This window comes from Oreochromis niloticus, linkage group LG20 (genome assembly GCF_001858045.2).
Source record: "Oreochromis niloticus isolate F11D_XX linkage group LG20, O_niloticus_UMD_NMBU, whole genome shotgun sequence".
Taxonomy (NCBI): domain Eukaryota; kingdom Metazoa; phylum Chordata; class Actinopteri; order Cichliformes; family Cichlidae; genus Oreochromis; species Oreochromis niloticus.
In genome coordinates, this window is record NC_031984.2 from 5581064 (window position 1) to 5596282 (window position 15219).

At 45.4% G+C, this 15219-nt stretch overlaps 1 protein-coding gene across 5 annotated transcripts; it reads right to left on the reverse strand.

Moving 5' to 3' along the window:
* Window positions 1-9389: 9389 nt before the first annotated feature.
* On the reverse strand, window positions 9390-14743 carry LOC109196119 (uncharacterized). 5 transcript variants are annotated; one of them, XM_019349395.2, is made up of 7 exons: window positions 14461-14743; window positions 12155-12505; window positions 11781-11927; window positions 11266-11367; window positions 10832-10857; window positions 10594-10749; window positions 9390-10002 (listed from the first exon to the last, which is right to left on the reverse strand). In XM_019349395.2, the coding sequence occupies exons 1-7, from the start codon at window positions 14492-14494 to the stop codon at window positions 9829-9831; spliced, it is 990 nt and encodes a 329-aa protein (XP_019204940.1). In that variant the 5' UTR covers window positions 14495-14743; the 3' UTR covers window positions 9390-9828. The 5 variants fall into 5 exon arrangements, with proteins under 5 accessions (XP_019204940.1, XP_025757240.1, XP_025757239.1 ...); XM_025901455.1 differs by having other exon boundaries at window positions 9390-9998; window positions 11266-11370; XM_025901454.1 differs by having other exon boundaries at window positions 11266-11370.
* Window positions 14744-15219: the final 476 nt, after the last annotated feature.

A 15219-nucleotide genomic window follows, 5' to 3' on the forward strand; every position in this document is an offset into this window, starting at 1 on the left:
AGTTGCTTCAGTCTTAGGATCTTTTGACCCATCTGTATAAACCTGTAAAAATTCACTGTATTTGCTGATCCAAATCATCGTTTGGATCACGCCACCAAGCAATGTCCAAAGAGCACCTGTACGGTCCTGAGTCAGACTGGTTCAACTGTGTGATGCTCACATACAGAGTAGGATATGAGGTCATATATGTTTGTTCATATTTAATGCTGTATCTGCCGTTCTGAGCTGCATCATCAGATGTTTCAACAAGAATGTTTCCTTTTTCACATTTTTCCTTACAGAAGAGTTTCCTGCTTCCAGACCAAGTAAAGCTGCATTCAACTGTGATGTTTCCTCCTTCCTCTGCTCTGTGGGTGAGAGTTTGTGCTTTGACCAAACCAGTGTTTCCATCCTGAAGTGCTGCTGAAAGGATGAACAATCATTAGTTACAGTCTTACTATAGATTAAATGTTTTTTAAATATGATTTTTAATTTTAACTGATCACAGAAGTTCAGTTAACTTCACTTTTCTGTTTTTATTTTACAGCAAACGTCCTGTTTTATACACGAACACAAAGCATCTGCTGTGGAAGATTCAGAGTTTAAGGTTGTGAAAAAGATGTAACGTGAGGGTTCACTAGATGGTTTGGAATCTCTCTGAATAATTAGGAACATCAAGACGGAGACAGATAACTTTCTTAGCAGCCTCTTTACCCTCAGCACACAGCCCCAACAAAAACCAACACTTCCTGTGTACCGCCCTCATGAATACCTCTCAGAAGCCAGGAAATCTTATACTCAGATCAATGCAGGGAAAACAACTAAGTAGATATTGTAGCGGGTCAGGGCTGTTTTGGGGTTCTGTTATTATAGTTCTAGTTCTGTTGTTATGTTATGGTGATGAGTGACGCGCTCTCTCGGCGACTGTGTTTCTGGTGAGAGAGCGCCTTTTTTTGTTGTTGTGTTGTTGTTGCCACGCTGAGGAGGGAGGTAGCGGCAGTGTTCTGGGCCGATTCTAATAAACGGCTGTGCTCCCAAGAAACCTCTGTCTCCTCTGTGTCTGAGCTCGCCACATTGGTGTCAGAAGTGGGATAGCTCACCCTCGCCATAATGGAGAGAGACATTCGGAGGCTGGAGGAAGCTGTCGAGGAGAGCATCCGCTGCTTGGGAAGCTGGCGATTGAGGAGAGAGGAAGCGAGCGGCCATGTAAGTCCCCCGACGGGTCCTGACGGCGCGAGCGCACCGCGGCGGCGGCTCGTCGCGACAGACGCTAGGGCAATGCGTCATGGGCTGCCTCTGTCGACTGACACACCGAGCCCCCGACAGCGAGCAGTGATGCCTGTAACGCCAGCTAAGGTACCGAAATACAACGGGCTAACCCCACTAGAGCCCTACCTCTCACAAGTACGGCTAGCTGCGAGGCATAATGGCTGGAGCGACGAAGAGGCTGCTACACACCTAGCGCTAGCATTGGAAGGAGATGCACTGCAGGTACTCCTTGACCTAGCCCCGTCAGAGCAGCATGAGCTCCAGGCCCTCGCCATAGCACTCGAGAGGCGATTCGGGCAGCGGCACTCCACTGATCAGAGCAGAGAGCAGCTGACCAACCGGAGCCGTCGGCCGGGGGAGAGCCTGGGCACCTTTGCAGCGGACGTGTTGCTGCATGCTCCTCGTGGCTACCCGGAGTTCCCAGCAGCAGCCCGTGAGGAGCTTAGCCTGCATGCTTTTCTGCGAGGACTTTTTCAAGAGCGACTACGCCAACACGTCCGCCTGGCCATGCCTTGAACTCTCCGTGAGGCGCTCCTTGAGGCTGAGAGGGTCAAGCTGGTGTTCACTTCGCAACCCAACCAGCAGGTGCCCCCCCCCCAAACTACCCCCAAATCAGAGTCGCAGACTGCGACGGGGAGGGGGAGGTCGCCGAGATATGCCAGCTGCAACCCTCGGTGCCCCGGAGGCGTCCTCGTCGACCGACCGACCACTGCTACTGGTGCGATGAGCCTGGCCACGTGGCGCGTGACTGCCCAGCACCTGCCCCGAAGACCAGGACTACGCAGCCTCAGGGAAACGGGGAGGGAGCGGTGTAGCGAGGGACCACCGCTCCAGCTTCCTCCCCCCTCCAAGGATGATGCACGGTGGTGGGCCGAGTTGGGCACCTCAAGGGACTCTACCTGAGCTGCTGTGTTGAGGACCAGCCATGCCAGGCCCTGGTGGACACGGGGTCCACCATTTCCCTGATACGTCCTGGTGTGCTCCCTGGAACGTCCGGACCATTGGTGAAGGGTTGGTCGCCCACCGACACCCAGCTGATGACAGTGACGGGTGAGAGGGCTGTTATGCGGGGGAAGAAACCGTTGCGGATCCGAGTGAAGGATCTGGAGCTGGTGCACGACTTCTGGCTTGCTGACATTCAAGACCAGTGCATCATCGGCCTTGATCTGCTGACCCGCTGGGGGGCCTGCGTCGACACCGCAAAGCGGGCTCTCACTCTTGGCACAGAGACTCTTGCCCTCCAGTGCGGTCAAAAGCAGGGAGCAGAGGGGACCAGAGCCAGACGAGACAGGCGTCGGGCAGCTGCCGCTCAGCAGATTTCGGGTGCCGGTGGCTCCGGATCATCTCTACTCCCCGCAGCCCCGGCCTCTCAGCCCGACAAATCTCCCTCGACTGAGACAACCGAGGCTGTTGGAGACCTGTGGCAGCGCAGCAGCGTAGGTCTCAACGTTGACCAGCGCCAGCGGTTGAGGTGCCTCCTGGATGAGAATGTGGACATCTTTGCCGCCAGTGACAAAGACTGCAGGCAGACGGGGCTGGTCCAGCACACCGTCGACACCGGCTCTGCTCAACCCATCCGTCTGTGCCCACACCGGCTGCCCCTCTCAAAACGGCAGGTGGCGGAGGAAAAGATCCGTGAGATGGCTGCGGCTGGGGTGATCGAGCCATCCAACAGCCCATGGGCGGCACCCGTGGTCCTGGTGGGGAAGAAGGATGGCAGCCCGAGGTTCTGCGTGGACTTTCGCCGTCTCAATGCAGTCACCAAGAAGGACTCATACCCGCTTCCACGGATCGACGAGGCCCTGGATTACGTTACCGGCTCCAGCTGGTTCAGCTCCCTCGACCTACGCAGCGGCTACTGGCAGGTGGAGCTAGCCCCCGAAGCAAGGCCTAAGACTGCATTCACCATTGGACAGGGGCTGTGGCAGTTCAGGGTCATGCCATTTGGGCTCTGCAATGCGCCAGCGACGTTTGAGAGGCTGATGGAGAGGGTGCTCGTGAACATCCCTCGTAGCCGCTGTGTTGTGTACCTGGATGACCTGTTGGTGCACGGTGGCGACTTCGACAGTGCACTGTCTCACCTGAGCGAGGTCTTCAGTGCCATCCGTCGGGCTGGGCTGCGGTTCAACCCTGCGAAGTGCCGGCTGTTGGTGAGAGAGACTACGTTCTTGGGCCATGTGATCAGCGCTCAAGGGATCGCCACCGATTCCACAAAGGTGGCTGCAGTCTGGGACTGGCTGACTCCCTCGAACGTCAAAGAACTGCGGAGCTTCCTGGGCCTAGCCTCCTACTACCGTCGGTTCATCAAAGGGTTCGCAATGATAGCCAGCCCCCTCCACCGCCTGACTGACAAGGGCCAGCCGTTTGGCTGGGGTGATGCCTGCGCTGCGGCTTTTGCACAGCTGAAGGAGGCCCTCACCAGAGCCCCAGTTCTGGCCTACCCCGACGCCCGGCAACCTTTCATTGTGGACACTGACGCTAGCATGTAGGAGTCGGGGCGGTCCTTTCCCAGCAGGGCGAGGCCGGAGAACGAGTGGTGGCATACTTCAGCCGTGCTCTGGGGCGAGCCGAGAGGAACTACTGCGTGACCCGGCGGGAGCTGCTGGCCGTAGTGCTAGCGGTGCGGCATTTCTGGCTATACCTGCACGGCTGCCGGTTCCTCCTGCGCACTGACCATGCATCTCTGACCTGGCTCCTGAACTTCAAACACCCAGAAGGTCAGGTGGCCTGCTGGCTGGAGGTCCTTCAGGGCTACGACTTCGAGATCCAGCATCGGGCAGGTCGGCAGCATGGCAACGCTGATGCCCTCTCCAGATGGCCCTGCATGGCCGTCAAGTGCCGCTACTGTCTGCGACAGGAGGAGCGGGCCCAGGAGGCGCTGGGGGTGGCTACTGCTCAGGCCACAGCCAGCGGAGGGGGGTGGCTCCCATTGACAACGCAGTTGCTGAAGCGGGAGCAGGAGGCCGACGCGACGTTGGTTCAGGTGGGGGCCTGGCTGGAGGCGGCGCAATGCCCAGACTGGACGGGGGTGTCGGGTCAGGAGCCCGAGGTGAAGGCCTACTACTCCCAGCACAACAACCTGGAGACCCATGACGGCCTCCTGTACCGGAGATGGCGGGCCCCCGGTCAGGGCAGAGACCTCCTGCAGCTGTTGGTGCCTCGGTCGCTGCGGTCGCAGGTGCTTGAGCTTGTCCATGGCTCGGTGGGGGCAGGCCACTATGGGAACGCCAAAACTCTCCGCCGCCTCAGGGGACGGTTCTACTGGCCGGGCTGTCGACGGGATGTGGAACTTCACGTGTACTGCTGTGACACCTGCACGGCGTAGAAGGGCCCCACTCAACGCTCCACTGCCCCCCTTCAGCAGTACTTGGTGGGGGCCCCAATGGAGCGAGTGGGAGTGGACATCCTAGGGCCTTTCCCCGTTACGGAGTCAGGGAACCGGTACGTGCTGGTGGCGATGGACTATTTCACAAAGTGGCCGGAGGCCTACGCGGTTCCGGACCAGAGCGCGACGACGACGGCAGAGAGGCTGGTGGAGGAGATGTTCACCCGTTTTGGGGTCCCGGCTGAGCTCCACAGTGACCAGGGGCGCAACTTCAAATCGAAGGTCTTCGGGGAGATTTGTCGGCGGCTGGGGGTGGAGAAGACAAGAACCACACCGCTCCACCCGCAAAGCGACGGCTTGGTCGAGCGTTTTAACTGCACACTGGCTACCCAGCTCGCCATTCTCACCAGCCGCCGGGGTGACATCATCATCATCATTAGCTGTTTCTATGTTTGCATGTGAAATAAGGGTGTTAGATAAGCTTTAATTTTAAAAGTTTGTCTTTTAAGGAGTAAGTAGAGTAAATGTATTTGATTATAGATTCAATGTGGAATAAAAAGTAGAAATTTCTGGGGATCAAACTGGTGTGAAACTAAAAGCAATTGCGAACTGCAGTTGTTCAGTGTAAACATTTAAATTCCACACATTTGTATATTTCAAGGACTTTTCTTATGCTTTCAATAAGCTGCATGTTTGAGTGACTCGTATCCAGACTTCACACAATGTTTAACCACAGAAACCAGTAACTATGAGAGAGAACAAAGAAATGAAGAGTCGATCACAGAAGTTCAGTTAACTTCATTTTTGTTTCGCACAAGAACGCAAACCAGGAGCTTTCAGTGTTTAAAGTTTGTGTTAAGTTACAAAAACTAGCTTTGATTTTTATTTCTCTTTGATGACATCATCAACAGGTTTTTGGCATGTTTGAGAACTGAGGGAAACTGAGACAATGTAAACACACCAGATGATTAGAAGATGAAAAACATCAAGAAACACAACTTAATGAAATCAGACCAGGGAGACAAGGGGAAGCAATTAGACACCACATACACAAGACGAGGGACTATCAAAATAAAACAGGAAGTAACAAACACAGCGATGAAGACTAAGACATGTAGCAGGAGATAAATAAGCAGAGAAATGACTGACTGGGGAGACAGAAAGGGAACACAAAAGTGATAACTAAACATAATCACATAAGCAACCATAAACCAGCAGTACAGAAAATAAAAATCAGATGCACGAGGAGCAAAGAACAAATATGGAGCTCAAACACAAAATTCATCTTAACCAAGAAGGAACCCAAAAGACTACAGAACAGGAGAACAGAACTATGATACAAGAACAAACAAAAAATAAATAACAGAAATCCCCCAAAACTCAAAATAATGACTAGTTTCAAAACTGAGTGATAAAATGGAGATAAAATAAAATGGAGACAAATAAGACTTAGAAGAGAGAAAGTGACAGAAATAAGAAGATAATTTGCTCACTGAGGAAGATGAAGCAGACCAAAGTGTGTTTCATCTCAGAGCTCTGATGGTTTGATGCTGCTTCTCTTCTTCTTCTCTTCAAACCAGGAACTTCCTGTATATCTCTATTTTGCTGCTGTGTTTCTTAGAATATCATGTATCACGCAGCATCATAGTTCACAGTTCATAGTCACATCATCATTGTAATTCTCTATCTGCAAATAAAGTCTTGTAAATCATGTTTACCAGTGCCTCTGTGTGGATCTACATTTGAGTCCATTTGGCCTAGTTTGGCCTTTTGCCGTGACATGAAGAAAGGGAGGCAGCATGCAGACACAGAGAAATATATTTCCTCTCTTCATGAAAAGCTTTATTGGTTCAAGATATTAATTTACAAAACTGATTTTATCATAAGCAAGTTGTAAGAGTTTGCAGACACATTTTTGCATGTCAAACGTTTTCCATGCAAAGTTAATTTGGTTTTTGTGTTGTGTTTATTTTAATCTGACTTCTGACCACACAACGGTTTAGCTGAGCTGTGTGGTGATATTTTTGTGCCTCTATTCTGAGCACGTAAAAAAAATTTTTGCAAGTACAAATTTTGCATTTTGAGGAGAAAAATTTTTTTGAGCAAAGAAAAGTTTATATTGAGTGAACAAAATTCATTGCTGCGCTCAAGAAATGTATTTCAGTCTTTGCTATTATCCATATACACACACAGTAACAGCCCTCTTGCTCAGATCTCTGCTCTGTGTGCTGACGGACATGTGTGACTCCTGCTCTCAACATCTCTGCTCTGTGCATGCCCAACTCTTTCTGTACTTCATTATAAAATTGCCACAAAACCAACCAATCACAGTTTTGATTGGCTGTTTTGGTCTTCAATCAGCTGTCTAGCTACTGCATTCCAGAAACACTGTCCAAAGTGTAGTTAAATCCATTTTCGGTTGGTTTGTTTAATTATTTTATTTTAAAATATATACTTTTTAAAGACCATTGTTGGTTTTAATCTAGTTTGAACCAAATCTTGTTTAAGCCAAACCTCTCCACTGGATTTAGCTACATTCTGGACAGTGGACAGCTGTGTCCAAATTCAGGGGTTGCATCCTTCGGAGGGCCCGGGCTTTGCGGTCTATGTGAGCTGGGTCCTCCGAAGACTGAGAATGCCGAAGTGCGAGCCTGTGGAATTGGACGTTCCATCCTTCAGATGTGCATCACCAGCTGTCTCTCCTCCATAGATGTCTCCGAAAACGTCGAATATGTGATGTCTTGATAAATCGAGCAAATATTTTTAGGTGTTTACACACCTTCATTCTTGCCTTCATTCAGTTTATTTTGTGACCCAGAAAGAGTAACATTAAAACTAAGTAGCTGCCGTCATTGTTGGAAACTGGAATTGGCTGGGCTGCTATGAATTCTGGGATAGGTTGGGCTATGAAGGATACACCCGACTCATCCTTCAAATCTGGGGAAAAGAAGGATGCATCTGTCAGCCGCATTTGGAGGAGTCTTCAAATTTGGACAGCCTTCGTCGCATCGCTGTGACATAATTCCCTAAAAATGCGGCCTTCGAAGCATGCGGCCCCTAAATTTGGACACAGCCAGAATCAGAATAAAAGCATGTTGCTAGGACTGATTCAAGATTCAAAGATTCAAAGCGTTTATTGTCATGTGTACAAAGAAAAGCATTTCTCTGTACAATGAAATTCTTTCTCTGCTGTCCACACACAGATGCCAGTTAATATATACAAATAGATAAATACAAATAGCATGAATAAATAAATGGAGACAAAGTATTAAATAGATTCATGTGTAAAAGAGCTATGAGCTTAATATGCTGCTTTGATATGTGAGATCACCTGATGTGCAAAAACTATTATTACTGTTAAAATAGGTCAGCTGTTCAAGAGTCTGATAGCAGTGGGGAAGAAGGAGTTGTTGAGTCGGGATGTTCTGGATTTCACACTTCTAAGCCTAGAAGAGTGAACAGTTCGTGTTGGGGTGTGTGGAGGATGGAGGCAGCTCTCATCTGGACTCTGCGATGATAGATTTTGTGTTGGTCGACAGTGTTGAAGGCGTAGCTGTAATCAACAAAAAGTACCCTGATGTATGAGTCTTTGGCTGTGAGGTCTGGTCATCCAGCAGACCGCCTGCAGAGCTGATGGTGCTGATGGCGGCCCTGTACTCTGTGATGTGCTGTAAGCCTTGCCACATCCATCCGGGGTCAGGAAAAGAGGAGAAGCCATCCAGCTTCTCTCTGTATTGCCTCAGTCATACTTGGCAGCTTTGAACTCCGTCTAACTGTCTGATCTAAATGCGAGAGACCGAGTAGCGGTGCACACATTCACACACTGACTGTGTGAATGTGTGTGTGAATGGGTGGATGACTGGATGTGTAAAGCGCTATACAAATACAGGCCATCTGACTGTTGATCCAGGGCTTCTGGTTGAGAAATTTTCTGACGTGTGGTTGGAGGCCATGTCATTTCAAAAGACTACCCCACTGTGAATGACCATCATTGAACAGAGGGGGTGATTTATGAGCTCACCTATCAGCCTCCTACAAACCAGTTTTGAGATCCCTTCCCAGGTCCTTCAATCCTAAAGGACACCTTGTGTCAGATGACCTCAGTAGGTCATATGATGGTGTGGAGCAATATATCACAGTGGCTTCACCCTAAATTGTTTTTCACACCTTGGCTCATGTGATGAGGCACATGATCAATAGTGGGCCAATGACCACTAGGATTCAAACACCTGGGATTCTCCACCTCTTTGTTTTTAGAGCTGAAGATGAAACATCTTCAAAACGTTTAAGAAGTCCAGTTGCTTTCTTTTTCAATATCGTTTGTATGAAGAAGCTGAGTCTAAATACTTCCACTGCAGAAGTGAAGGAAATGTGTGTATTCTAATGTTTTAAAATATTGTATAAAGGAAATAGTGCTGTCAGCGTTAATCTCCTTAAAATGACGTTAATGCCATAACCGCATTAACGCGGCAAATCTCCGTTAGCGAGTTAGCGCGGATCACCCTGTGTGGGGGGCTGCACGGCGCTAACATGTTGACTAGCTAACTGCACTAATGCGTTGACGAGCTAACCGCGCTAACATGTTGATGCCATGCTGCCCCATGCACGGGGCGATGTGTGCTAACTCGCTAATGGAGATTTGCTGCGTTAATGCAGTTATGGCGTTAACGACATTTTAACAAGGTGAACGCTGACAGCACTAAAAGAAAATAAAAAACATACACTGTTAAAAGTGCCGATGTTCATTTTTATTTTCATTAAAAACATATAGATTACTGCATCTCTTCACTTTTTGTCTTCCTTAAAAGACATCTTGTTTCTAAGCAATTTGTTTTCTGCAACAGTTTCACTGAATCTAAGCTACAGAATCATAATAGCAACATGTTTTTATTAAGTATCTGTTGAGCTAAATTATAAGCAGCTGTAATAAAAACAACCTTAACCTTAGCCCTTCATCCTCGATTTTTCCCCCACCCTTATTCTTTTCTCTCCTTTTTCTTCTTCTGTTCCTCTGATTTCTTCTCCTGTCTTTTACCTGTCTGACCTTCACCCCCTGTCCGCTCCAACATAATATCCAGATAGAAAAAAAATGAATAATGAAATTAAATAAATAAATAAAACAAAAACATAAAAAGAGGAGCCTACAGAGAGTCTACGGTGCTCCTCTTGGGAAAGCAAATATGTTTGGCACAACAAAGCATTCAGACCATTATTCTGCTGGACAGGACTGGTTTAAAAAAAAGTACTGCTGTAATTCATAGTGAGGTAACAGTAGAGTACAGAGGAGGTGAAGAATCTCTGGTGTGGATGGCAGTACTCAGGTCCACCTGAGGCACTGAGTTGACAACATCAGTTGCTTCACCACAGGGGGCGCTGCTGGTGACAGGAATGTGGGAAAAATGCACTTCAGCGTAGCAGAGGTTATCTGCCTTAAAGAGATAAAGAGGTGAGATCAAACATTAGACTCCAAAAATATGTTATGATTAAATGATCTTGAGTAGTTAAACTACAAAAAACGAAATCTGAAAACAAACAAATAAACAAAAAAAACATTAATTCTCATAAAGCCTCTGCAGTCATCTTTCAAAATACTTTTGCAATAAAAACTGAACATCACAACGTTGACAAATGAAGGATTTACTGGACTGGTTTTAACTGTGAAACCAGAGAGTTTGTATTACTGTCCAACACTTCAGCGCAAAACACAATTGTATTACATACAGATTAATCTGGATTAACCTTAACTTTTAATAGACTTGTTTTCCACCAGAAAGGTGTTTTTTTTAATCACACTGAGTATGAAGCTGATATTTATTCAAAAATATAAATTCAAATATGGAAAGGATTTTATCTGCTCCAAACACAGAGGGAGAACTTTTATTTCTTCGGTCTGTCAGTGGAACATTTAAAAACTTTCCAAACTTTGATCTTTGTGTCTGAGAACAGATGAATTACTTCACTACACAAACAGTTACCTGGTTTATGGCCTCAGCTTAGAATCACACCACAGTTTTACTCACGTTGTTCTGAGCAGAGGTGGCGAGGCTGTAGATGCCTCCGCTTTCATCTCCACCTGAACGGGGACCTTTGGGGTAATCATACACTGAAGACACTTCTACAGGAGGTGACCTGCTCGGTATGTCACACTCTCTGATCTCTTCATACAACCTGTTGACCTGCAGCAGGAGAACAAACCAGCTGACAGATACAAACCAAACAATAATGAAGCTGATGTGTGTCACAGGTCCTAAAACTCACCTCTGTGTCTGTTTCCACAGGAGGTCCTGAAAAACATGCAGGCCAGAAAATAAACATCTGTCTTTAAGACACATTACAGGAAGAAGAACCTGAGGAACTAAACTCAGGAACAATATGAAGAACTACAAATGAACTACAGTTAGATAAGACACATGACTGATAAAGAATCAAAACTATATCAATCAAATCTGCTACAATCAGTTTCTGTTGTGAGTCATAAATGAACATTCGGTGCTCTTTTTACAAACAGACTGAACTTCAAAGGTGAAAACAGCGTGACAGAAACGTCACACCTGACTTAATTCATGCAAACTGGGACATTCTGAGCTGAGCTGTTTATGTAGGCAATGCACCGAATAAGGGAGTATATTATACTGTACATGCTGAGTGTTTAAATTTGTGTTCTTTGGCAGAATATTAAATCTGTGCCTCACCTCTGGGTTTAGTGGTCTTCCTCTTTGTGTAGAAAATCAGCAGAGCTGCTGATAAGACGACGATCATAACGACCAGAATCAGACCCACATAAATCAGCACATCTGCAGGAGTTTAACAGAGAAGATTTCTTTTACTCACAGTGTAAACATGTGGCCTCCAGGTCTGTTCATGTAGCAGTAAAGTTGTGCACATACAGAGTAACAAGTTGTGCTGCAGAAGGCAGAAATGTGAAAAAGCTCTGAAACCAAACAGTGACTAATCACAGTCTATATCTGTCATCTAGCACAGATCTCATGTAGTGCTGCTCTGAGGAAGTCAGCCATGTTCTCTCTCAGCTGCTGACCTGCTGTGGTGGAAACTTATTTCTCATTTATTTCTACAGTTTTTCTTTTACTTCACTAAAAGATCAGAGTGATTCTTCCACAGCTCTTATTGTGTCATTCTTGTGTCGTTCACTCATTAATGGCTCTTCAACACATGTAAATCTGCACACATATAAAAATCTATAACGTACCTGAACTTCCAGAGGAGGCTGATGAAGGTGTGGAGCTTCCTGAAGTTGAGCTTAAACTCTGTGTTGTTGGTGGTTTGGAGGCTGATGAGAGAAACACTGAAGCTGAAAAAGGTCTCAGAGTCCCGTTTGGTGTTGAAGTGGTTGAAGCTGTGAACAATGAAACCATCACAGTCATAATAAGACCACTTGAAGCAGTTTATATATCTGCATGTGACTGACGTGGTTATGGGCTGTTTGACAGCAGAACTGATGAAATTTGATGTTTCAGATAAATATAACATCTGTAGGTGATTTGAAAGAAAAGTAGCTGCCTTTGAGACGGGAAACTTCTGTCACACCTTCAAAGACAAACACGACTGTTAGCAGAAACTCACCTTCTGTGACAATCAGCTCAAAATCATCGTTTGGATCACGCCACCAAGCAATGTCCAAAGAGCACCTGTACCGTCCTGAGTCAGACTGTTTCAGCTGTGTGATGCTCACATACAGAGTAGGATATGAGGTCATATATGTTTGTTCATATTTAATGCTGTATCTGCCGTTCTGAGCTGCATCATCAGATGTTTCAACAAGAGTGTTTCCATTTTCACATTTTTCCTTACAGAACAGTTTCCTGCTTCCAGACCAAGTAAAGCTGCATTCAACTGTGATGTTTCCTCCTTCCTCTGCTCTGTGGGTGAGAGTTTGTGCTTTGACCAAACCAGTGTTTCCATCCTGAAGTGCTGCTGAAAGGATGAACAATCATTAGTTACAATCTTACTATAGATTAAATGTGACAGGTGATTATTAATTTGAACTGATCACAGAAGTTCAGTTAACTTCATTTTTCTGTTTTTATTTGCAAACAGCAAACTTCCTGTTTTATACTAGAGATGGCACGATACCACTTTTTTATGTCCGATACCGATACCGATATCATAAATTTGGAAATCTGCCGATACCGATATGAATCCGATATTGTGTTTTTTAATCAATAAAACTGTTTTTTTTAATATCTTGCTGCATTTTGTATAAGTTCATACTCAAGTTTAAATAAACAACAACACTAAAGCTATTCTGTTATACCTGTGTGTAAAAAATACACTGCACCCAAAATATTTCATAGTTCAGCAACACTGATCAATCTAATAAACCTTACCTAACTTAAAACCTAACTTAAACCTACTCCATCCTCCCTATTCTGGTATTTTAAAGAGTACTTAGCAGAAATATTAAGCAACCTAACTAATAGGGTTGCAAACTCCCAGCAAAAAAAAAAAAAAAATAGGGAACCACCCACCCTCCACCTCATGATGCTTAATCGACGTAATCAACTTTAATTTGATGCAGGGTGGAAAAAAATGCACAGAAACAAATTATTTTTCAAGAATAATTAAATAGATTCAACATCTTTCTTCAACAGAATTGCAGAATTCACAGACGGTACCTTCCCAAAGGAAAAAGTACTATAGCTTACTAGGGTATATAGACTTAAGAGTTACTATATATAGTAATGGACTTCTATACATTTTACATCAGATTAAAACTTTGGGTGTAAGATTCAGATAATTATTTATTAAAAGCTACATATTTTAAATGAGAATAAGAAAGAAAAGTATGTCTTTGTGCCCCCTTTTCCCTGTTCATTCCCTATCGGCCCCCCTGGCTGCACTTTGCTAGATCCGCCCCTGCACAGTTACCAGCCGTCAGCTACGTAGAAAAGGATCCTGGTCTAGAAAGTAATATTAAATAAATTCTAACAACAGCTTATCAAGCTTAAACGTGCTGCTGTTGTTCAGCCGCTGGTTTCCTCTTTCTGGTGCAAAGTGGGCCAAAAACAAAGAAGAGAGACGGACTCCCGACAGAAAAGCCGATCAGCTGATCGTTAAGCAGTTTCACGATTGAAGTAGCGGCAGGAAGGTGAGGGAGAGAGAGAGGCAGTCGCTCCATATTTCGGTTGTTAAGCTTAACACGGGAACGCTTTACAAACATTCAGAGATGAACTTACACACTTGCTTTACTTCTCTCTGGGATAACTTCCTCGGAGATGAAATGCTGGTTTGGTAGCAGGCTACAAATACACACAGCCGCTCTATCACGTGAGCACACTGCTCCGATGTGCTACGGTTATGAGCCGAGTTACGCCGTGTTGCAAGTTTTGTGAGATGCTTTTTTTGATACTTAATGGATCGGATTACATTTTTTATTTTTCGCCGATATCCGATCCAGTAATTTAGGTCAGTATCGGACCGATACCGATCCGTAATATCGGATCGGTCCATCTCTATTTTATACACGAACACAAAGCATCTGATGTGGAAGATTCAGAGTTTAGGATTGTAAAAAAGATACAAAAATGAGTTTTGACTTTTATTTCTCTTTGACGACATCATCATCATCATCATCAGCTGTTTTTATGTTTGCATGTGAAATGTTTTAGATGTGCTGCTAATCATCCAGAGTTTTCAGGTTGTCACCGCTCACTGTGCTGTTGCTCTTCCAGTTTTTAAAAGATGAAATGAAACACAGAGTGTTGTTTCATCAGCTCTACTATTATAAGTTTTGCTTTCAAAGAAGAGTAGAGGAAAAGTATTTGATTACAGGTTCAGCGTACAATAACAAACTACAAATGAAAATAAAACGGAGACAAATAAGACTTCGAAGAGAGAAAGTGACAGAAATAAGAAGAGAATTTACTCACTGAGGAAGATGAAGCAGACCAAAGTTTGTTTCATCTCAGAGCTCTGACGGTTTAATGCTGCTTCTCTTCAAACCACCTTTGTGTGTGTGTGGTTGTGGTCTGATGAGGTCACACCCCCCCACACACACACTAGTTTTTTGTGCAGACCAGAGTGCGGGGCAGTATAGAAATGGGGAAGTGAAGACTGGGGGAGGGTCAGATTGAGCACAGAGACGGGGACGTGTAACCAGGGTAAAAGTCATCATACAGAAATAGCAGCGGCAGGTTGCTAACCCAGATGTCACCTGAGGGAAAGAGGTTTGCAAAGAGGTTGTGACCATCCTGTCCACCAACGAGGGAAGGCCAAGTCTAAACCACAGCCTCTCCCTAACAGTTTTGACCAATCAGACAGAAGCACAGTTCCATATATAATCGTGTGTAATGTTAAGTGAGGGTCATTTTCTTTCAGCTGTTGGCTACAGCTAACTGATTGCGAACTGTAGCTTTTTGACTGAAGGAGAATCCACATACATGTTTTGTACATGGATTGTTTAAAACATGTACAAATCATGCTTGTGAATACACAGAAAAAAAAACCTCATTAAATATAAAGTTTTATTGGTTCAAGATATTAATTCACAAAACAGATTTTATTATAAGTGAATTTTAAGCTTGTTAACTCGGTGTCCCTGGGTCTTTTCCTGTGTGTTATGAATAAATATTCTTTTTTTGGTACCGTACTGGTTTTATTTTGTTGTATTTATCCGCGACACCTTAAAG